The sequence below is a fragment of the Phytophthora cinnamomi genome (assembly GCF_018691715.1).
Source record: "Phytophthora cinnamomi strain GKB4 chromosome Unknown Contig29, whole genome shotgun sequence".
Lineage (NCBI taxonomy): Eukaryota > Oomycota > Peronosporomycetes > Peronosporales > Peronosporaceae > Phytophthora > Phytophthora cinnamomi.
In genome coordinates, this window is record NW_027150962.1 from 207,091 (window position 1) to 229,387 (window position 22,297).

Sequence of the window (22,297 nt, forward strand, 5' to 3'; positions counted from 1 at the left end):
CGCCGAGCGAGAAGCGCCGAGCGCTGTCAACTCCGGGACTTGCTGCCGCCTGCATTTTGCACTTCGCTCCGTCTGCCGCATCCTCACCGAAGTCTCCAAGCAGCAGCGATGACTACGTTCCCCGGAATCCGCACGGTTGACACCGCCCAGCAGCAGGCGAAGCAGGACTCGAGCGCCTTCTTCTTTGGGGTAGCGCCCACCAACCCCGTGGGCCCGTTCCAGGGAGCCCCCAGGCTGTACGGGGTGCCCGCCAGCTTTGGGCCTAACGCGTACTCCACGAGCAGCAGCTACAGCGCCAACTGGCGCGAGAACGACGGCGCCGTGCAGGGCCTGCGTACACGCAACGTCGTGCTCATCGAGCAGATGCTGAGCAACCACGCGCCGCACGACGTGCTGACGCAGGTGCCCGAGAACGTGGACTGGCACTCGAAGACGTTCCAACTGGCGGTCAAGATCGAGCGCCTCATGTTCAACACGGCCACCTCGCGCGAGGACTACCTGAACGAGAGCACGCTGCGCGTGCGCGTGCAGAACCTGTCGCGCAACCTCATCCAGCTGCGCAAGCGCAAGAACATGCTCTCGGACAACTTCGCAGCGCTGTCGATGAGCAGGTAAGGTTGACTCGGAGACGCCAGCAAGGCAGGCACTCGATCGTGCGACGAGTTTTGGTTTCAGTGGCGGGTGTCGTCGATACCAGCGGACGCTGTGGTGACGACGTCGTGGCACACTGCCTGGAGAAATGAAGGGGGGGGGGGGGGGGTATTTATCGGAGCGAGGTTGTGCTGCAACAAGTAAGCGAGCGAGCGAGCCTGAAGTTATGATTAATTCTAATGTAAATTTTGCCTTATCGTTACATTTGGATTTCTCAAAGATTGGGAGGAGGCTTCAAATTGCCGCTATTTTTTTAGGACATTGCGTTAAAACCTAGCTTCCGCTGGTGCGTGCAGCGTGCTGCTATGGAGCTGCCACGTCAATGAGCTCAAGTCATTGCGCTGCGCTCGATGCAGCCTCTGATTGCCAAGGCCAATGTTACCTCGCGCACTAATGCCTCGGCCGCAGTCGCGGAGTTGCGAGATGGTACGGAACTGGCCGGCCGCTCTGTAGGAAACGGATAGCAGCACGCACGGGGTGGTTGCGGCGGCGGTGCTAGCTGCTACCGTCGTTCACGGGCTGATGTGTCCCGCCAAGAAACCATCATTCGGCGCTGAACTGGCTGGTTTGGACCAGAGCGCAAACCGCAAGGAGGCGCGGAGACACGCGCGATGGAAGCTTGCTCTAGACAAAACCCTCTTGCAGTTCTTTGCTGCCGGCAACGAGTCGTGCGGCTGCCGTCAGTTGAATTTGCCGCTTATTTCGGCGGTCGAGGCGGCGAAATGTCAGAATAGCGATTGCGGGCGTTTCCCCGACAGATTTCGTCATTTTTTGCAAACAGCCGAAATCCGGCCAGCAGCGTCATCGTATTTTGGTTACCAAATCAAGCTTCCGTGTCCATTGTAGACATGGGCAGCCAGAACACTTTAAATAATGCTAGGCAATGGAAAAAAGTTGAATGTTGAAAGGCAAGTAGGTTTTCCGAGTTACCAAAGCCAGAGATTAAGTCTGCCGAAGCGTCTAAACTACAAGCACTATGAGCTGGCGGTACCATGTTAATAACTACGGTCGGCCCAGCCCTCGCCGGCGGTGCTTGATAATGTGGGTCACTGTGCTGTAACAAATGGAATTTGTAAGTTCACTGTAAAATTGCTGGAAAGGCTATCACTTCAGCAATGGGTCTTCCCCACCTCAGCCTGCCCTTCCAGAGGGCCCGGAGACGAGTCCGCAGGCAGCGCTTCTCCTGCACACAACCAAAGTAGTGTTCGAAAGCGTCGGGGCGTCGGGCGAGATTTGCACAAGGAAACCCTCGGAAAGCACGCCGTCATATGCTTGCCATCTGCATCAGCCCTGCCATCAGCAGTAATGACCGCTGCGTCGGACCGCAGCGGTGGTGGGGCATTTGCCATGAGTGGTGGCGACGTGGACATCTAATGCAAACCGTGCGTACAGTACTCGCACGCGTGCAGCAAAGAGGTTGCAGAGTGCCCAGTGCTTTTCCCGAAAAACAGGAATCGTGGCCCGACCGAAAATTCTCGATAGCGTACCGTACGCTTGTACTGTGAATTTCACGCTTGGGGCGCCCATCCCACATCTAGGGTTGGTGGGCCGCGTGGGCCAATCGCAGGCGCCGGGCTGCATGGATACGAAGCGGGCTTTTGGCGTGTCTATGGCCCGAGAGGGTCTCACTTAGCCCAAGTATGGAGACGCGGCGGCAACCGCAGCGACAAAAGTATTGCACCGAGTTGCAGTGCGGGCGGCCAAGCCGGACAATGGGCGCGCTGCCATCCGCGGCGCCAGGCGGAGCGCAGCCCAAACAGTATTGCGTGTTAGGGGTGACACCCCGCCCGCGACTCCGCGAAAAATAGCGGTTGGGGGCCGGCGGCTTTCGATCCAGGCGCTTCACTTCTTTTCCTCCCGGCTCGGAAGAAACATCGCCAAAACTCGCTTGGGAGATAGTCGGCGCCAGCAGCCCTCGCTCGCCTGTGCCACAGGCGGCCCGCGCGTTGTAGTCGTCCCAAGAGAGAGAGTAAGCAATTCCCAAAGCCGCAGACAGCAACAGGCTTCCGTCCGACGTGGCAAGCAGGCACTTTCAGTTTCGGTGGTCGTCGCTTCGAAACACACCCACACAGGCACAAACTCGAGGCGTGCTGCTTGCTGGCCAATGCCCAACCTCCCCATGAACGGGTCCCGATTTCCTGCAGCCATGCGGGACTTTGACGGATCGGGTGTACCAGGTGCCTTCGTGCCTGGCGGGGGCCGCAACAACGCAGCCAGGATGGTGACACCCGCGGCGGTGTCGGCAGCTCTGCCGGGCGGGCTGCCGCTCGGCTTGGTCGGCGTCATGCCTGGCACCAACGCCGGCGCTGCTGGTGGCTGTGCCGCCGTCCCCGTGATGCCCAACGCCGGCGTCGTCCCGGTGCCGCAGGACCCGGCGGCGGCCAATTGGCGGCAGGCGGGGGACGAGATGCGGCGGCTGCGGTCGCGGCACGTGATCCTGATCGAGGGCATGCTGCGCAACCACCAGCCGCACGACGTGCTGACGCAGGTGCCCGAGAACTACGACTGGCACTCCAAGACCTTCGCGCTGGCCATCAAGATCGAGCGCCTCATGTTCACCACCGCCACGTCGCGCGAGAACTACCTGAACGAGAGCACGCTGCGCGCGCGCGTGCAGCTCCTGTCGCGCCACCTGGTGCGGCTCCGGAAGCGCAAGAACGCCATGGCCGCGTCGTGCGAGACCCGCGTGTAGAGCAGAGCGCCGAGCGGACGGAGTCGTATACAGGTTTAGAGACGCGACCTCCGACGCGGGCGGGGCCGAGGCCGCGGAGACTGCGGCATATAGATGAGGACGCGGGGAAGTAGGCAGCTCAGACCTGCACGTAGTATTTAAGTAAGGAGTAGTATAAGATGCGTTGCCAACTTGCTTGCATTCCACCGGTTCCCGTTGCCGTCAAGTAAAGAGTGTCCGGCGAGTGCCTGCCTTCTGCCTTCTGGTGCTGACTAATGCCCGACTGTTGAATAGCCGCTGGCCCCGCGGAACGGAGTTGCGCGGTGTCCACGCGCATGGCGCGAAGACTCGCTTATTACAGAACCGATGGCACAAGACCACCGGCAAAGGCGCGAGCTCCATGTAGCTATTCGTACGAGTGAGTGGACGACATGGGCTCAGCTATCCGATATTGGTAGCGGTTAGCTTCCCGCCACGACGGGCAGTTTCAATGTCCAGACCGTCGTTATTGGTGTGCTCTCTAAGTAAGTGGAGGCAGAGGGCAAGAGCTCGCGTGGCGGCAACACAATCTCGGATGCAATTGTCATCGGATTTCACGCGGAACGTGAAATTTAGAAATCCTAATGTGATTTTGTCTTGAACTCGAACTTACTGCATTGAGCAGGCTAAAACACGCATTCACACATGCACCGTCACGTATGTGCTGTAGCCCAGATTCTCGCTGCGTTCTTCGCTTTATGCGGATTGCACCTCGGTGACTGCAGTGCGGTCCAACCGCAACGCCAGTCTAAATAGCCAACTTCAACTTGTCAATGAACAGTAGTCGCGTTCACCCAGGTTGCCAATGCGCCCACCTCAATAGTCAAGCAGATACGTGTTCGCACGAAAGCCTGCGGACACTTGGATGCAGTGATGGGAAGCTGCTGTAGCCCTCGTCGCCGCTGTCAAACACAAGGTTTGACTTCCGTTGTGCGTGGGATTAGCAAGTGAAGCTGGAGAGGAGCGAAGATGCTGCAAGCATGCCGAGCAATCCCAGTAAAAATAGTGGTGACGCATTTAGCTGTTCGCGCTATAAGATGATGCCGGGGCTATATGGAGGGTCTGGGTCTGATGCCGGTGAGGACGACAAAGTGCGCGGTGCAGTAGCACTCGTTGTGGCGTTAGCTACGTAGTGGCGTCAATATGACCCACGAGCCTGCGAGTGTCTTCGGCGGGGTACGTCCGTGGATGGGTGGGCGTCTCGACGGTAGTGCGACTAACTGTGTCAATGTGCAGGCATCCAGCGCCTCTGGCCGGGCCATGTGGAAGCGGCAGGTTGCCAGCCAGCAGTCCAGGGAGAGATCTGTCAGCGGTGGCGACGCCGCGATGGCTCGGATTTCTCTACCTTCAGGCGAACAAATCCACGACATGTACGTCCGTAGTGTAAGCGTTCCACACCAGTAAGAGTATCGATCGAGCCCACTTTGATATTGCGTTTGTCTTGCAGAAGCAAACTGTACCAGAAACACTGCCTCAAGGATGAACAGCGCACGGCTCATCGTATTAGCCAGGAGAAAGCACGTTCAGCACGCGAGGTTCGATCGACGGGGAGCGAACGCCAGCCTTTGGATCCTGAGCATCTTCTAGCTCGAAAGCTTACAGGTGTGCCTGACGTTGTATACAACACGGATTGCGGATCCAAAAAGGTGCGCGCGCAACTTATACGTGTTGTCGGTGCTCGCCTTCCTCACCCAATGCGTCAACACTCTAGACTCTTCAACGACACGTGGAAGACGGATCCAATACGTGCCGAGGTGCCTTCAGCTCCACCAAAGACCGCTTTGCCAGCACAGCGGCGTATCGTTCATCCACGTTTGCTAGCGTGGTAAAGGAGCCGTACGCAGACCCACAAGCTGTGGGTCCTGGTACCTATCGTGCGCCTCGGCGTGCAATTAATGTGAAAAAGCAACAAATTCCGACGCCAGCTTATGTAAGCAAGGCTGCGCGATTTGAGGAAGCCAACGCACAGGTTACTGCGTTGTTAGCCCTCGCAAGCCCCACGTCGCCAACCGAACGAGAATACGTTGAAATGAGCCCACGTGGTGCCGGAGGTTGCGGCCACTCGTCGCCCGATAAAGTTCGTGGCCCCGTGCTCTCCACCACGCCTCGCTTCAAATCGGACGTGTTCCCAGGTGCGCTCTCCACTGTTGAACCCACGCCGCTGTTGCGTCCAAACACTTACAATTGATTTACCTCTCTTAGAGCGGTACGTGTCCTCCAAGCAGCATCGTGTGCTCGCTGATGCACCCGACCGATTTTACGACGTCAGCCCCTCCTGCAAGGTTGGCCTTGCTCTTCATTTATCGAGGCCGAGGTCAGTCTAACTTGTACGCCCAAACTTTTGTTTTTCTCATGCAGTTTTCAGTGAGCGCAGCTGTGGCTAGCTCAAGCTTCAAATGCTCCGCTATGCAATCGCGTGCAAGTCGCTTATCGTCGGTGCGTATACCTTCCTTCTATCCCAGAACCACGAACGTCCCTAACATGGTGTTTTACCTGTATTGCATTGTAGGAAGCTTCCATGGTCCACAACACACCTAACTTCCCTATCCTGACAAGCGCCACTCAAGAAACTGTCGGTCCGGGCGCTTACAGTCCCACGTCCAGGACCACGCCACCCGAAGATGTAAACTTCATCATGATGCCGCAACACGTACGTTGCATTTGATGCCATGTCGTGAACCGGCCACCATTGCAGCGCCACTCACATTCGTATTCTTTGAACGCAGATGGATCGCTTCGGCCTACCCAGCGCCAAGGTGGGCTTCATCGAGGCTCGCTTCCGCCGCTTCGCCGTGGACCCCGAGCCGCCAACGCCGCACCGCCCACCGCCGAAATCTCCTGCGCACTGATCAATAATACAGCACAAAGCGCAATGCCCATCAACTTCAACGCTGGAAGTTGTATTTTGCCTTTTTGTCCGTTCATCTCGTGTTACAATTACAGAGCTATCACAGTACTCCAACCCATAGTGAAAACATGTTGCCCAATGAGTTGCTTAATCGGGGTGTAAAAATAAAAACCTAAACTAACTTGATATTTGTATGTAAAACGTGAAATATAGAGTGCTCACGGTACTTTTCAGTTGCTTATTGAGGGGGCGCGCCCCGCCCAGTCGCTGACAATCGCGAAGAGAGATAGAGACCATGGCGGCGAACAAGCTCTGGAAGACGGCGCCCACCAAGGTGTTCAAGACCATCAAGCCCATCGTGCACTGGGGCTTCGTGCCGCTGGTCGTGTACATCGCGCTCAAGCAGGAGCCGGGCCTCACGTGCGTGTCAATAATAATGAAACCTCTAGGATAGAATGTGTCAATGCTAACGGAACGATTTCTGTGGCTGTGCGCGTCCCCCGCAGTCTGATGCAGATTATCAACCCGTTCGCGGCGCCCGCCGAGCCCCCCATGTAGAGCGACACTAGCACAGCAAGGCGGCCGAAGCTCCAGTGTGGTTTACAGGCAGAGAGGAGGGAAATCGAGAGCCAAAAGATGAATTTTAGGTCGGGCAGGCGGCCAGTCAGACTTACGTCAACTCTGCAGTTGAGTTGAGGTGGCTCGGCTTCTGTCTCGTTGTTTTGTTCTCTTAACTTTCCCGCTTTCTCTTCTGGAATTGGTACTTGTCTCCTGTCTCTCTTTTCCTCTTTTTTTTCTGCTTTGGTGTAGTGTCAGGCTGATAGTACTGGTAGTCGAGGAAAACTGGGGAGGCGCGGAGGTTTAGCACTTCCAGATCCGGCACGTGTTGTCTTTGGAGCCTGTGGTGAAGAGCAAGATAGCGATGAGGGTGGCGAGATTTACGCATAGATACGAGGAGAGAGGGTGAGGTGGCTGTCTGTACCTGTGATGATCGTGTCGCCCTCGTAGTTGAAGGCGCAGCTGAAGATCTCGTCCGTGTGGCCTTCGAGCATCTGCAGACAGTCGCCGGTCTCGACCTCCCAGAGCCGCGCTACCTTGTCGCTGCTGGCTGTGAGCACCTTGGAGCCTTGCGGGTTGAAGCAGACCTTGGAGATCTCGGCCTCGTGGCCGATCAAGATGGCTTGGCACGCACCAGTCATGGTGTTGTAGATGCGCGACGTGCCGTCCGCGGAAGCTGTCACGAGCTTGGAGCCCGTGGCGTTGAAGCTCACGTCCAGGATTTCGTCGTTGTGGCCTCGCAGCGTCTGCACATTCTGTCCAGAGGCGACGTCCCAGATCTTGCAGGTGCGGTCAATAGAGCCGCTGATGCACAGCTCGCCGGTGTAGTTGAACTGCGTGCTGGAGATTTCCCCGTGGTGGCCCGCGAGCGTGTGGATACAGCGACCGCTTCGGACGTCCCATACCTTTACCGTGTGATCGAACGAGCCCGTGATGATGCGCTCGCCCTGCGTGTCGAAGTTGAGACTCACAATTTCGGCGGTGTGACCGAACAGCGTGTGCAGTTCCTGACCGGTCTCAACGTCCCAGAGCTTCGCTGTGTTGTCCATCGAGCCCGTGCCGATGACGGTCCCCTGCGGGTTGAACGCCAAACACACGATCTCCGTCGAGTGTCCGCGGAACGTGTGGTAAAGCTGCCCAGTCTCGGCGCTCCACAGTTTGCACGTCTTGTCAAATGATCCCGTGATGATTTTGTCGCTGAGTCCACAGAACACCGTTAGCTCGAATGAGCTTGAATGAATGATCGCACTCCATCCACTGCAAGCACCTACCCGTAGGGGTTATTGAAGGCGATGGCGTAGACAACATTCTTGTGTCCTTCCAGCGTCAGCAACTCGTCACCCGTCTGGGTATCCCAGACTTTGCAAGTGCGGTCATAGCTGCCGGTGATAAACCTGAAAATGCAACGAGCATCGTCAGCTCCGTGCTCCCACAACAAATATTGAATCCAGCTTTCGTACTTGTCTCCGGACTTGTTGAAGGCGCAGTTGGTCAGCGGCAAAATGTGGGCCCGTAATATCTTGAACAGGTAGAAGTCGTTGCTGTCGTTGACCTCAAGTTTCTCAATGAGTTCTACCACACACATAGGATAGTTAGCACACTTTTGCTCTAATTGGTTCGAAGAATTGAGCTGCCTCACTGTAAATGAGGCGACGGAGTTGCGGCTTCCGGGACTCGGAGATCAGCGGCTCCTCGAACACGATCTGGTTCACCAGCACCTCGATGTCCGACCTATTCACCGTTATACCCCGTCAGTCTCTTAGACCACACAAAGATACTTTTTTTGCTCTGCATACTCCGCCGTGAGGTGCAGCAGGTCGATCTCCTTCATCTCACGAGTGCCATCGCGCAGCTCGTACTCGAGGATGATGCCCGGCGGGTAATAGCGTAGTAGGAATCGCTTGAGCTTCATGGCGGAGACTGGGGCGAGCTCGAGAATAGGATCCGCGCGCGATCCTTCACAAAGTGCCGATTAGCGAGTGCGACCTTTGAAGGCGCGAACGCTGGTGTTCCGCACACCAGGATCGGCTTGAAGGAGGCGAGTTACTGCATGAACGAGTCCGCTTTAGTCAACTATGCGACAGTGCGTTGAAATAGTGCGAGGCCAAGGGAGTCGCTAGATTATGTCGAGTTCTGTTAAATCCCTCTCAAGAAGTAGCGTCTCGACATCGCTGAGACCAGTTGCCTCAAAAGCAGTGTCCGTCCCGATCGAATCGGGATCCTGTACGAATGCTGTGTCGATTCCCTATTTTCCACATTGTTTTCCGAGTTAGACATGAATTCAACAACCTCAAGCCCAACGTTTACAGCCAAACATACCTGTGCTGCTAGCTGCTGAATGAGTGCACTCAACGCCCCCGTCATTTGAAATTGGTTGGCCACGCGCAATTTCAGAGAGCTGTTCATTTCTTCGGATTGAAGCCTCGCTTGATAGTTCGCCTCGGCCAATTCTTCCCACGTCGCCCCCGCACTGTTTAGGTCGTGCCGGTGCTGTAGATCGGATAGACGTTTGCACCGAGTTTTAAGGATCTGCAGTTCTTCTTCCAGCTCGACCACCCTTTTGCGAAGATACAGGATTTCTGCCTTCTTGCACTGATGTAGCCTTGTCGAAGAGCTCAAGTTATTCCTCTTTCTTTTCTTGCTCTTGGTAGCCTTGCGCTGCTTCATGCCCACGTCAGTGAGCGAAGTGTCGCCGTCCGACCAACGGGTTCTCACCAAAATCTGCGCTATACCGACTAAACTCTGTCGAGTCGACTAACGCGAACACCTCCCCCAAAGTGGCGAAATGATCTTTGTCGCCAAGTACGAAGGTACTTGTCATTGTGTGTAGACTTTCCCGAATCCGAAGACGAAGGGATGTTGACAATTTGGAGAGGTGTGTTTGATCTAGTAAACAACACCATCAAAACGACTAATACTGGCGAATACTGGGATTTGCTGTATGTCGAACACGGTCCTTGCAACCCCAAGATTCGAGCACGCAGGTTGTATAACAGTTTCGAGCGGTGTGGTGCCGCTTGAATTCTCACGACTGAGGGGGTACTCAGAGATAGAAATGACGTAAGTGGATTTTGAAAGGACAGCACGGTTTACTTGATGCTGTCCATCACCAGCCCAAGAAACAACCATACAGTTTTTTCTGATGCAGCGTTAGACACAAAGGCCAAATACTGTACACTGCTGGTCTATGTCTTCTTTACTGTCATTTCAAATTGCAACACGAAGCAAAAAGTACTGTACACCATTTGAGAACCGCTAAATTCAAAACGAGAAGTCGTGGTAGGATAATTTCGCTTTGCGGAGGCTGATCCGGTGAGCAAAAGTAGTCCGAAATTAATACAGGTAATATATGGGGTTAGCGGTTACTACTACTATTAGGTGTTATGAACACCAAACGAGAGAGATTTTTCGTTTTTTTCATTTTGATCTTGAAATTTCTAGAAATAGTTATCACTTGTGATCACATACGGTATGCCTACAAAATTTTGCGCATGCAACGGCTGGACGATTAGTGGGCAGCCTATCACTTGTTTCTCCCCAAACAGCTCTCGAACTAACCACTCGCTCTACTTTTGCTGATCATTGTGCAATTAGCACCACCATGGTGCAGTTACACCACCAACGAGAAGCTTGCAGTTCCAGCAGACTACAGTACATCAGAAGGGTTCGCTGTAACCTAGATCTTATTAGCGAATAGAGCCCAAGTGCATCATTGCATTCGTCAGAGTACGCAAGCTAATATGCATATTACAACCTTGGAGATAAGGTTACCTGAATTTTGATTAAGGTTTGACGATTGAAGATATATAGGTAAAATTGGATTTGTTCCTTTACTTTTAAATAAAGAGGCTGAGAAACTGAGCGAACCTTAATTGGAATTCATGTAACCTTATCCCCAAGTTGCAGTACGCATATTAAGCGTGCGTACTCTGACGAATGCAAGGGTGCACTTGGGCTCTATTCGTTTATTTAAAAATAAAGGGGCTGAAAAAACGAGACCGGGAAAGCCAAAACCCAGCTTTGCAAATATATTTTTCAATTGTCTCCATACCTCGTGCTACTTGCTCTTGAATATATACTCCTTCAAGTGAACGCTGTCGGAGATGCGAAGTAATCTATTCGCGTGAATGTCGTCCGAAGGAGGTGCTCGCGGCTTGATGCGGAGGCTTTAGCGTAGCGTGGGGCATGGGGCTTGCGTGAGTAGGTGGGATGGACTCTACGTTGCTCAACATACCGTGTTTATTTTTCCTTTTCAACGTATTACTATGCCGTGTAAACACGGTATTAGTAAAGTTTTGTTATTAATAGCAGTAATGGTGTCTGCACGGAAACTATCACTACGTTTCAAGTTACAATAGCGAAGTCATATCGAGATTCAAACAAAAGTCAACTGTGGGCGCCGATGGAACAAGACATCGAACGCGACCCATTTTTACCATTTTGTGCCCATACGTGCACACAAACCCTTCCGTAGTTATGACGTCGGCGACCCACTTTGTATTCTAGCAGAGGGCGTTCCTGACATGGGGTATGTCATGGCTGTAGTACAGTCCAATGTACATTCCCAGCATTCCTTTTGTTCAAGGTTTTCCACTGGGCTGAAGGTTACATGGTGGGTCCATACCGTCAAGTAGTTTGCGCCTCAAGTTTTAAGAAGAAGGCACTAGCAACATCAACATTGAGCCCTCCATCTAAAAACTGACTGGGGATGTCGGACATCTATCTGCTCATTAGCGACCTACGCGCGAATGCATCCAGCTAGATACATTGTTTAGGAAGAAATTCCGCACAAATAATTAAAGAATGCAGACCAACGAGAGATGGCGAAGGTGCAAACATCGATAAATGCGCTTGGTAAAGGGTGAAAAGCTCAGCATGGACGTTATTTTCATCATTGCTGCTTGATATTGATGTCCACGTTCTAGAAATTGTTCCTAGCGCAAAATTCCCGAGACCTTCGATCTCCGTAAAGCTTCAGCCAAGTTGCAAACTCTTTGTTTAGTCTTTATGCGATAATTGCTGTTGTGACTTACCGTGGAATTGGTTCGAAAGTTTGTTCGATTTACTCTAGGCAGACACAGCGGGTGGGGCACAGACTTTTGTCCTACTCGGTGTAGCATTCAATTACCTACTTTTACGTTTGTGAAATTGAAAAAATAGCAAGCGTGAAAGTAGGTTCATGAAGGCCAGGTGCGATACGCAGAGCTTTTAGACCACCTGCATGCCACCGGGCCGTTTCGTAAAATGACATCCGCTTGGAAATCTAAGTACTACGATCCGGCAGGTAAATCGTGATAATGGATCTGTATTTGAATTTGAGTTTGATGCGGTTTAGATGCTAACTGCAACTGCACACATCCGCTATTCACACACAAGCCGGACGCTCCCAGAATTCTACGCTAAGGAATCAAAGGCCGCCGACTGCCAGTATGCGCCTCACTTTTATCTTCGCTGTAGTGGTAGCGGCCCCGCAATGCAAATACCAGATCTAGATTCAAAAGTAGGCGGAGAAGATCGACATGTGAGCTGGATGGTCGTCAACTCCGTGGGGATATATCGTCTGTCATCTGAAGCGATAATTTACAACAATTCGGGGATTTATATCACGCCATGGCGTCTCGTTCGATTTAGGCCAATAGTGTTACTAAGAATGCTTAGCTATCAATTTGACTATCAAGTGACGAGCACTCGTTAAGCGCTTTGTTATCTTTAAGATGCCCGACTTTGTAGTCTTCCAACCATCTGAAGTCCGTCGGCATGGCGCATTTTCGGATTCGAAAAGTACTACTTGAAGTACACACAGCCACGCACCGGGACTAAAAGGTAGCGAGGACATCAATTATTCAAGTACAGTACCTTTGGAATATTCGTTTGCTATGCTCTGAGCCATTTACGGCAACATCAGATCTGATGACCAGGTGATGGTAAATTCTCTATCGGCATTCATGTGCTCCAGGAGTTTAGATACCAGAGCGACAAAACCTTGTCGCCGCTAGGAAGTTTGGCTTAACGTGCATTAACATTCTACACATCTAAGACTTGTCGAATTCCGCTAAATCCGTCTCAAAAAGTGGTAACTCGGTCTCGCTTAGACCGGCTTCTTCCAAATGAGTATTAGTCCTCATCGACCTCCTCGTCGTGGACTCCGGCGAATATCCTATATCCATTTCCTGTTTTGGCCATTATTTTCTGAGTTAGACCATGAATTCAATAACCGCAAGCTCAACTCTTACTGCGAACGTACCTGAGTCGCAACTTGTTGCAAGAGTGCACTCAACGCCCCACTCGATTGAAGTTGGTTGGACACGAGTACTCTTAGAGCGCGGTTCGTTTCTTCGGATTGCAGCCTCGCATGATAATTCGCATCGGCCAACCCTTCCCACGTCGTTGTAGCGATCTCACCGGTGTTTGGCTTGCGCTGATCGTATAGTTTGAATGAATGTTTGCACCGAACCTTCAGTATCTGCAGTTCTTCCTCCAGCTCGAGCACCCTTTTGCGAAGATACAGGATTTCAGCCTTCTTGCTCTGCTGCAGCCTTGTCGACGAACTCAAGTTACGCCTCTTTTTCTTCTTGGTCTTGGTAGCCTTGCACAGCAGCATACCCACATCAGTGGGCGACGTGTCGCCGGCGGGAATGCTGTGAAGCAGCGAGTCCCCGTCGAAAGTTGTGGTGGCCCCACTAAACTCTGGCGAGTCGATGAACGCGAGCACCTCCCCCAAAGTGGTGAATTGTTGGTCCATGTCGCCAAGTATGAAGCTCATGCTTGTCACCCTGTGTAGAATTTATCGGATCCGTAAATGAAGTGATGCCGATGAACGTCAAGGTGGTGGGTTCGGTCAAGTAATCAATTTTTAATCAAAACAACTAATCATGCGAGTCCTGGGATTTGCTCCATGTTGAACACGGCGCTTTCGCCTCCGAATGTACGCGACAGCGGATGTCGCCAACTGTGGTGGGTTGCACGACTTGAAATGGCATCCTTATAGCAAACGTGACTCGCCACTCCCTGAGGCTATATTTTCGTTGGCATCTCCGTTAATTAAAGCTGTCCATTTTTCGATCGCAAAATCCATTACCACCGGGAAGGTGTTCTGTATCAAGGAGCCAGGACGGGCACTGGTTTACTTGATCCTGTCCAACACTATGTACGTGTACCATAGGTATAGCCCAGATTCGAGCAAACAACAAACATGCATGCATCTTGCGCAACGGTAGATAAGCACTTTATATTTGCACCTTACTGATAAGTTTCCAGTGCAGGCGTCATCATTGCTGAACAAGAATTGCGGGTTGTTGGATCTTAGCATTAGAATCCCAACACCAGTCAAGGAATGCCGCGGGAGCGGGTTGCTCAGCGTAGCTGTGGTTTTGGCCATTAAAACCTGACGGTGGGTAATTCTCTTCGGCTACAACTACTCCTTTCGTGTTCTCGATGGTCCCTCGTTAATCTCTGGTCATCACGCAGGGCACTTACCGATACTCTGGATACGCCCAGAGGGCTGGTTGCTCAGCGTGGGGCACCTTCGGATTACTTCACCAGCACGCTTTTCAATCGATCATGCGACATTTGTTGATTCGATTTGCCGCGGAATCGGACCGAAGGTTTGTGGGATTTGCTCTGTCCAGTATTGTGCCTTTCTGTCGTTTTGCCGAGCTTCAGGCTGAAGCTCCGGCGCTGAAGTTCAACGGACTTTAATCTATACTTTTTAAACGTCGCAGGACTTTTAAAGATTAAAATCTTAGGGTTTGTAACGCATAAAATGTCAGGACAGAGGCTAGGTGCTTACACCGGAGCACCAGCAAATGCAGAGGTCAGCTAAAGGATGCCGGAAGGTATAATGCCTACCCCGACATCCAGTTTAAGTTGCTTTAGTTAGGACAAAACCACGCATCGTTTTCCGCATTCATATAATATATGAATATATATATATATATATGAATGCGGAAAGCGATGCGTAGTTTCGTAAAGCAACGTAAACTGAAGTCTTCGCACTACCTACAATAGCCCTACGAAGGCCCGATTGGCAGCGATTTTCTCGGCAATCAGGCCTTCCCTCCTTCACCGGACCTTCGTCGGGGTCACCACCAGGATAAATCGGTATCGGTTACCTACCCCGTTGTTGTAAAGGTAGTTTTTTAACTCTGACACCCAAAAGATCTGAAAACCACAATACCAGTACTGTACGGTAAAGCTGGAAAACGTGGTGCTACACTACTTTCAACTGCCTACATCACGATACGTGATTAACACGGGTGGATCACGCATGCATCTGTATTGCTTTTGGAGCGAACGTCGTCGCGATCGATTCACGTGTGTTATTGTTTTAAGTGCCGAGCTTATAATTTGTTGGCATCCGCGAACATGGTGCTGAAGCCTTACACGCCAGCGTAGCCGAAAAGGGTGAGACTGGCAACCATGATGAACATACCCGCGAACATGCCCACGGACACAATGTACGTCTTCTCCTTGGCAAACTTGTAAGCCGTCGGGATCAGCTCCTTCACGCAAATGCACACCATGATACCACAGACAATGCCGAACAGAATACCCTCCGAGACCGGGTCCATACCGTCACCAATGGCCAACCACGCGATGAGTCCGCCGATCGGCTCGGCTCCCGCAGAGATAGCGCACCACATAATTCCACGCCAGCGGGAGCCGGTCGCAAAGTAGATGGGGGCAGCAACAGCGATGCCTTCGGGGATGTTATGTAGGCCGATACCGACAGCGAGGGAGAATCCGACAGAGGAGTTCTGGATGGCTCCGACGTAGGTGGCGATGCCCTCCGGCAAGTTGTGGATTCCGATGGCAAGAGCACTGAGCACACCCATGCGCTGCAAGGCGCGCTTGGCGTTCTCGTCCATCTTCACGTACTGGGTCGTCGGCTCAACACACGTGGACGGACCGGCCTCCAGGCACGGCGTGGAAGTCTTGTTGTTGATACCTGTCATTTTGCTGCTTTCAAAGTGGCGAATGGACTCGCGGACGTCTTCGAGGTTCTCGATTTCCGTCATCTCATGCTCGGGCGAAATCTTGTGCACCACAATGTCAATGATGTAAATGAGCGCGATGCCAATAGCGAAGCATCCGGTCGCACTGAGCCAGCCGTGGCCCGTGGCCGTCTCCTCCGTCATGTTCTCAGTGCGAAGACCTTCCGTGAGCAAGTGCACGGACTCGCCGAAGATCTCCACCAGCGAGATGAACATCATTACACCCGACGAGATGCTGAGAGCAACCGCCAGACTGACCGGGTTGGCCAGGTACACGAGGCGCTTGCTGAAGACGACCATGCCTCCCAAAATGGTGGCAGCTCCGGCAGCGATGTTGAGTGCGAAGGCGACGGCGACAGCGTGACCCGTTTGGATCATCACTTTGCGAGGATGGGACTGGGCTTGTTCAGTAGGAGGCAAGTTTTTAAATGGCAATCTCTAGTCGTGACGCTTGACTCCTCCATTCAGCATGTATGGATATACAGTTGATAAGGTATATGCCTCTGTGCTTGATCTGTAGGAAGCAACTGAAGACTTACTCAGGACGGTCGATCGATATGAATGGCTGGACGCTTCTCAACCCCAGTGCAGATTTCTCCCACTAAGTTGAAGGTGGAGGTGCAATGGCGATCTTTTCAAGATTAATTCTGACTAAAATATGTGTCCACTTTGCACATGAGGACCAGCGGGCGGCAGAAATGCACTCGCGACCCTGGCTCGACGATCCGGCTAGTGCGCCGAGGCGGCTGCTGCACATGAAGCCCCACCGATTTCATTGGAGCAAGGCACCACGCCAACGCGGGCCCGCGGCAGTCTCCACTGTCAAGTGCCGAGCAGGATCGAGGTATTGTGCTTTGCGCTGGTGACTACACAGTGTTGTCTACACTAGACAAGCGTACAGTGCGACCCCCCGTTTTCGCGGAGGGTGGACCACAAAAGAAACGAGAGGGTAATAAACTATGCCATGGACATTAAAATGATTTGCTATTTGATACTGTATTTCACTTAATCCGGGCCTTATAAATGAAGCCTGTGCGGCACCAGCAGTTGCGAATAGTTCATCGGAGATCTTTTAAAGCCCTCAGAGCAACACTTCATTGCGGAGACGAGATCCACAGTCTTATACCATGTTGGCGCTAAGACAAAGTTCGTGTTTCTGAGTTAGTGTCAGCGTAGTGTACCAGGAGGGGCGACGCAACATTTGTACGACACAGAAATGTTTAATGAGAGCAGGGGTATGAAAAGGTCTAAGCACCCGAGTTTAAGTCAATCTCAGAGAACGTGTCATCCCTCCCTTGATTCAGGGAAAACCTTTGAAAACGGAGATGTGCACGCCACTTGCGCAATCCAGTCCTATCCCAAAAGCTATCATCCGAGTGCCTCCGAATGTGCGGAGTATTATTTCTAACAGTTTATTAGAGGTCAGCAGCCGCGAAAACGGGGGGTCGCACTGTACTCGCGTCGCCGTCGGAACTGCGTAACCTGATCGCGAACCGTCTCGATGTCAACCTAAACTGGTTTGCTGTCGATGATTCACTTGGATTATGAGCCTGGTTGGTGGTGAAGGGGTGCTTTCGCGATCGAACGTGGATCACGGAGAGGGGGGTTGCGGCAGCAACCGTTGCTGGCCTCCATTGCACCAATTATCGTTAGCGACATACTAAAATTCACAGTTTGCATGCTCACTTACAAGTTCGCTACAGTGGATGCGTAGTGTAGACTCAAGCACCGCAGTGGCCGCAGTGGCTGATCTCACCCAGGTTTTCGTAGCGCGGACTCAGACAAATTCGTTGCAGGGATACATACAGTCACCAACCATGCATGTTGAACGATACCCGCATCGACCAACACCCGTTCAGCTAATATGTACATCGTTCCTTCCTACCTATAACCTTCCAGCCGGGTCAAGCATCACGCCGACGGCGGTGTCCGAACTTCGCACTCCGAAGTTACCGCGAGGTCGGCATGCCGAACGGATCTCCAGAAGTTCGGTCCCACAGCATTTTTCTGTTTGGACGTCTGCACTAGGGGGCACGCATCGCCAACTTCTAATCGGCGCGTGCGAATGCAGCCCCAGGGCCATTGGCCCGCCGAGAGCTCGTTCATGCCCTTGCGGCACGTTGCTTCGACCCAATGAGAACTCTTGGGATACGATTGGGATCGGCATACAGTAGCCATTTTTCCGCCGCAAGCCGGATCACGAATTCTATGTTCAGTATTGCGCTACAGTCATGACAAACTCGCTTTCCAATCTGGTCCTTGCACTGTACATTGGCCTTCAGCTTTGTATCAAGCGTCCCAGCATACACCACCGACAACACAGGAGAGTTCCGCCGTGCTACAGTAGGGCTATAAGTGTAGGTGGACCATGGGCTTCCGCCGGGACAGATGCAATCTGCGATCAGACTTGCCTGTCAGATTTGCTCGGCCACCAACAACGAACGTCACCAACGACCTCAACCATGGACAACGCTAAGATCGCGGCGCTGGTCACCAGGATGCCTCCTCAATTGATTGGAGCCAAGGAACGAGACCCAACTTCACTCCATCTCACAATTCATTTTACCTCTTCGGTCTCATGTGGCACTCCAGTCTCCTCCTCGTCCTCTTGGCCTGCGTCTGCGCGGCGCAGAGCCCCTCCAGCTCGTCGAACACTTCTCTTATCGCCTTCTCTTCGAGCGGCAGCACTAACGATGTGTACAACGTTTGCCCCGTTGTCGTCGACTTCACCGAAGAACAGGAAAACCTGTCCGATGACGAGCTCAAGGCCAACGCCGCCGACGCAGCCATGTCTGCCTATCTGCTGAGCCACCCCAACAACACTCTGTGGGACTACTTCAAGATCGAACGCAAGCAGAAGAGGGAGATGAACAAGAACCTGCCGCTGAAGCAGAGGATCAAGAACGCCATCACGGGCTTCGTTGACTACACCGCTGACACCGTAATCGCCATGGCGCAGACTCTCGCGGACGCTATCGAGTGGATCGTCAACACCATCCGCAACCCGCTGGTCGGAGTCAAGCAGGTGGCCAACTTCTTCAAGGAATTCGGCACCAACATCAAGGCTCTTTGGGGACTGATGAAGGAGGACCCGAAGGAGACGGCTGAGAACATGGGCGGTGGTTTGCTGCTGCATATTACGCACCACCCGTCCGAGTTCACTGCTGAGACTGTGCTGATGATCGGTGGTGGATTCGCGGTGATCGGAGGTCTCATGGCTGGTGTCGAAGCTGTCTTCGGTACGATGAGCAACGTTATCTCCAACGTTCTCCTGTCGGTGCTGATGTTCATCCACGCCATTGACGACCCGATCTACATCGTCACGCCCCTCGTCACGTCCATTGTGAACACGGCTGGTGAGCTCGCCAACGGCAACTCCAGCGCAGATGGCACTGTCCTTACTGTCGATACGATTCAGGCGTTGGATGCGTGCCAGATTCCCCCCGAGTACCGTCCGGTCTTCTCGTCTCGCGACCTGTGTCTGAGTTCGCCCGAGCAGGTTCGCCAGCTTATCTTCGGAACGTTCAAGCGCACCGCCAAGATGAACTCGTTGGAGCGAATTGCAGCTTACAACCACTTCCACGACTTCGTGTGCTGCTACCTGGAGAACCAGGAATTCGAGGTGAACGCTCCGAAGACGGACGCCACGGCTTTCGAGTCTGAGCTGGTGTCCACGCCCGTCAAAATGACCAACTGCTCTCAACTGCTTGGCAACTACAATGGCACTACCGTCTGGAAGTCTGCCACCAGCACCGACGGAACCACGAGCCTCAGCAGCGAATCTGGTGCTGGTAAGGTTGACGTCCAGACTGCAGGCGACAAGACTGGAACCCAGACTACTGGCAGCAAGACTGCACTGCGCAGGGGTTAAGCTACATCGAAACATTCTACCACTGGGTCGGTGGTCTAGCATACAGCTCGTTAACTTCATAACATGAACAGTGCTCCTAAAATTTTTTGAAGCGCTAAGTTGAGTACTGGTAGGAAAGAGCGGTAGGTTTAATGTAGTGCTTCGCCTGGCATCATCGCATCAAACGTTTTAACTCCCCCGAGTCACGGCGCCTGTACCGTTATTATATTTCGGATCGTGGAATACTGTGCAGACAAACAAACAATATTTTTTCTTGTCGGTCACAATAAAAAGAAAACAATCGCGACGCTCAAACGAACCTGTACGAAGCTTGCATATGTAAGACGTCACGCAGTACACCGCTGGTTCTGAGTTGAGCGTTCATGATCGCTTTAAGATTGCGGTTTGTTTCCTCGGACTCGCGACGTGCGCGATATTGGGCTTCGGCCAATTTCATCCCCACCGATATCTCGTGTCGTGTCGTCTGGGCTGAAATTCCATCTTTCAAAGCTTGCAATTTGTCGATCTGCGCTTCCAGCTCTTGGACAAGGCGGCGAAGATATAGTATCTCGGCTTTCTTGCGTTGCTGCAGTCTTGTCGACGAGCTCAGGGTCCCTCTTTTTCTTTTCGTGGGACGTCTTGCCTTGATACGGTCGTGTTGCATTTGACTGTCGCCGGGACAAGGAGTGGACTTATCCGAGTCTACAGAGTCAAGAAACGCGAGAACCTCCTCCAATGTTAGGAGGCCGTCTGCAGCTTCTAGCAGCACACTCATATTTAGAATAGTTCGTATGCTGCTTCCGTGCCAATTCAAAATGAAGACAACGTTCGCTGCTTAGTCTGTCTTTGATGTGATTCCGTTACGAACGTACAACGTTGTTTCACAATCAATCATTAATAATTGCTGGAGATGGAATAGCGTTGGACACTATGACCTGCATAATCACTTCGCCTGGAAGCAAATTTATACCTACAAAATCCCATAACTCGGTCTATTCGGCTTATTATGCGTTGCGGTTCGGACATGAGTACCAGAACACGGTGCAAAAGACGTGGCATACTTGCGTTTTTGCATTCTAACGGGTGGCTCACATACATGTACAAAAAGCAAACCCGCGCTTCGTCCGGAACAACTCCGGATTTTAATTTGCAAACCGAACAGCACGCAACAATAGGAAGAATTTTGCTGTAGTACTGCTCTCATCTTTTCTTTTATAACAGGGAATAGGAATGTTCTTAGTTTTTTTTTCACTGCCCTACTGACCTAATACAGTAGTAGGAGCTAAAGCAGAACAGAACTGCATTGCAATACTAAATGGAAAGTTCGCCTTCACTTCTACCAGTCAGTGACATCGGAGTGTGACTGGCAGTCACACTCCGAGGTAGCACTGTTTGAAACTGACACTGTATTACATGGACATACAGTACGTATGGGTCTGCACAAGGAATTATGTCAATAACACGGACGTGTTGGCTCGCGTAGACTGTACGATGAACCGTAATTTTCCGGGTTATTCGTCAGATAAGTTTATTCAACACCCAATTCGTTGCACTTTCAATGCCTGAGTCGCACGTTTTGATCGAGAAATACTGGCAATCCATGGGTCTTGAGAGATTGGCCTCAAGTCACCGATGTTGTAAAGTTTCGTGCTATCAAAAAAAAAAACAGTCGAGGATTAGTTCAGTACACTCGTTTTATTTGATCATGACATGCATTCTCTAGTTTTTTTTATTAAATTTCCCGCGGTTAATGCCGTTCGGGGTCAGGGTGCACTCTAGCTCACATTTATCGAGTTTCTCTGTTCTCCGTAACTACGGTTACGGCTGTATTATATATTTTCCGTTGTAGTGGAATATAATCTACTACGTATTTACAGAGCTACAACTGTAGTTTACCTAATTCTCCCAGATTGAAACTTATGTTCCGCACCTTAGAAGACTGTGAATGTTTTATTTGGTGAACTTGGGAGTAACAATTATTAACAATTTGTTACTCCCAAGTTCACCAAATAAAACATCCACAGTCTCAACGATAAAAGTGTCGCTTCCCGTGGCCTCCGAATGCGAGCGACTTACCACGTGTTGTTTGTTGGAGTAATGGACCTCACAGCTGGAGGACGACCAGTATGTCATCGACATGTACGAGTGTAGGAGGAGAAGACGGTAGAAAAGAACCTGTGTCTGAAGCTTTATAAAAGCAGAAGAGTGACAAGCCTAACTTCGCGCTGCCGTCACCAAGCGGTATACGAGTTCTTCGGTTGCTTCGGTGCAGGTGATGGCGCCGCTCGTCATGTGTTGGAAATCTCTCCATGACTGCCGTGCAGGACTCATCAGTTCACGCGGGCTCCGCAGGCATCAGCCGTCACCATAGGAAGAGGTTTACCGTGGCGGTGAGTTCGCTGATGATGTCGACCACAGTGATGCGTTTATCGCAAATTTGTCATGGGAGATTCTGCCCTGGAGGAAACGGCAGCGGCTCCTTTGGCGGGTGACAGTCTCCGTGACTTGGACTCGGGTGATGTTCTCGACTCGGGAATTTTGCGATTCTTCGGACTCACAACGTACACAAGGCAACATGGTGCATACTCTTCGGTGTATGAATGCAGCTTCGTGTGGTTGACGATGAGGATGCCACTGCTTGAGTTTTAGTGCGCCCAAGCCTGAGCTGGGCACCTGAACGCTAGTCG

At 52.1% G+C, this 22,297-nt stretch overlaps 8 protein-coding genes across 10 annotated transcripts; 4 read left to right on the forward strand and 4 right to left on the reverse strand.

Moving 5' to 3' along the window:
* Positions 1-108: 108 nt before the first annotated feature.
* Positions 109-615, forward strand: IUM83_09939 (uncharacterized protein; the record flags this gene model as incomplete). The annotated part of the gene is made up of 1 exon (XM_067934414.1): positions 109-615. One exon carries the CDS (start codon positions 109-111, stop codon positions 613-615), a length of 507 nt encoding a protein of 168 aa, XP_067793316.1.
* A 2,140-nt stretch (positions 616-2,755) lies between these two features.
* Positions 2,756-3,343, forward strand: IUM83_09940 (uncharacterized protein; the record flags this gene model as incomplete). 2 transcript variants are annotated; one of them, XM_067934415.1, is made up of 1 exon in its annotated part: positions 2,756-3,343. In XM_067934415.1, the coding sequence occupies one exon, from the start codon at positions 2,756-2,758 to the stop codon at positions 3,341-3,343; it is 588 nt and encodes a 195-aa protein (XP_067793272.1). The 2 variants fall into 2 exon arrangements, with proteins under 2 accessions (XP_067793272.1, XP_067793273.1); XM_067934416.1 differs by having other exon boundaries at positions 2,771-3,343.
* A 1,161-nt stretch (positions 3,344-4,504) lies between these two features.
* IUM83_09941 (uncharacterized protein) lies at positions 4,505-6,210 on the forward strand (the record flags this gene model as incomplete). The annotated part of the gene is made up of 8 exons (XM_067934417.1): positions 4,505-4,537; positions 4,598-4,731; positions 4,809-5,007; positions 5,073-5,493; positions 5,564-5,643; positions 5,720-5,797; positions 5,871-6,011; positions 6,088-6,210. The coding sequence occupies 8 exons, from the start codon at positions 4,505-4,507 to the stop codon at positions 6,208-6,210; spliced, it is 1,209 nt and encodes a 402-aa protein (XP_067793424.1).
* Positions 6,211-7,070: 860 nt separating this feature from the next.
* IUM83_09942 (WD domain-containing protein) lies at positions 7,071-8,679 on the reverse strand (the record flags this gene model as incomplete). Of its 2 annotated transcripts, none has more annotated exons than XM_067934419.1 (6): positions 7,071-7,108; positions 7,192-7,964; positions 8,039-8,146; positions 8,228-8,339; positions 8,407-8,498; positions 8,564-8,679. In XM_067934419.1, 6 exons carry the CDS (start codon positions 8,677-8,679, stop codon positions 7,071-7,073), a joined length of 1,239 nt encoding a protein of 412 aa, XP_067793426.1. The 2 variants fall into 2 exon arrangements, with proteins under 2 accessions (XP_067793426.1, XP_067793425.1); XM_067934418.1 differs by having other exon boundaries at positions 8,039-8,161.
* Positions 8,680-8,883: 204 nt separating this feature from the next.
* Positions 8,884-9,434, reverse strand: IUM83_09943 (uncharacterized protein; the record flags this gene model as incomplete). The annotated part of the gene is made up of 2 exons (XM_067934420.1): positions 8,884-9,012; positions 9,087-9,434. 2 exons carry the CDS (start codon positions 9,432-9,434, stop codon positions 8,884-8,886), a joined length of 477 nt encoding a protein of 158 aa, XP_067793419.1.
* Positions 9,435-12,799: 3,365 nt separating this feature from the next.
* IUM83_09944 (uncharacterized protein) lies at positions 12,800-13,530 on the reverse strand (the record flags this gene model as incomplete). Its single annotated transcript, XM_067934421.1, has 2 exons — positions 12,800-12,937; positions 13,012-13,530. The coding sequence occupies 2 exons, from the start codon at positions 13,528-13,530 to the stop codon at positions 12,800-12,802; spliced, it is 657 nt and encodes a 218-aa protein (XP_067793420.1).
* Positions 13,531-15,145: 1,615 nt separating this feature from the next.
* IUM83_09945 (Zinc (Zn2)-Iron (Fe2) Permease (ZIP) Family) lies at positions 15,146-16,138 on the reverse strand (the record flags this gene model as incomplete). Its single annotated transcript, XM_067934422.1, has 1 exon — positions 15,146-16,138. The coding sequence occupies one exon, from the start codon at positions 16,136-16,138 to the stop codon at positions 15,146-15,148; it is 993 nt and encodes a 330-aa protein (XP_067793366.1).
* Positions 16,139-18,338: 2,200 nt separating this feature from the next.
* IUM83_09946 (uncharacterized protein) lies at positions 18,339-19,631 on the forward strand (the record flags this gene model as incomplete). Its single annotated transcript, XM_067934423.1, has 1 exon — positions 18,339-19,631. One exon carries the CDS (start codon positions 18,339-18,341, stop codon positions 19,629-19,631), a length of 1,293 nt encoding a protein of 430 aa, XP_067793421.1.
* Between the last annotated feature and the right edge of the window lie 2,666 nt (positions 19,632-22,297).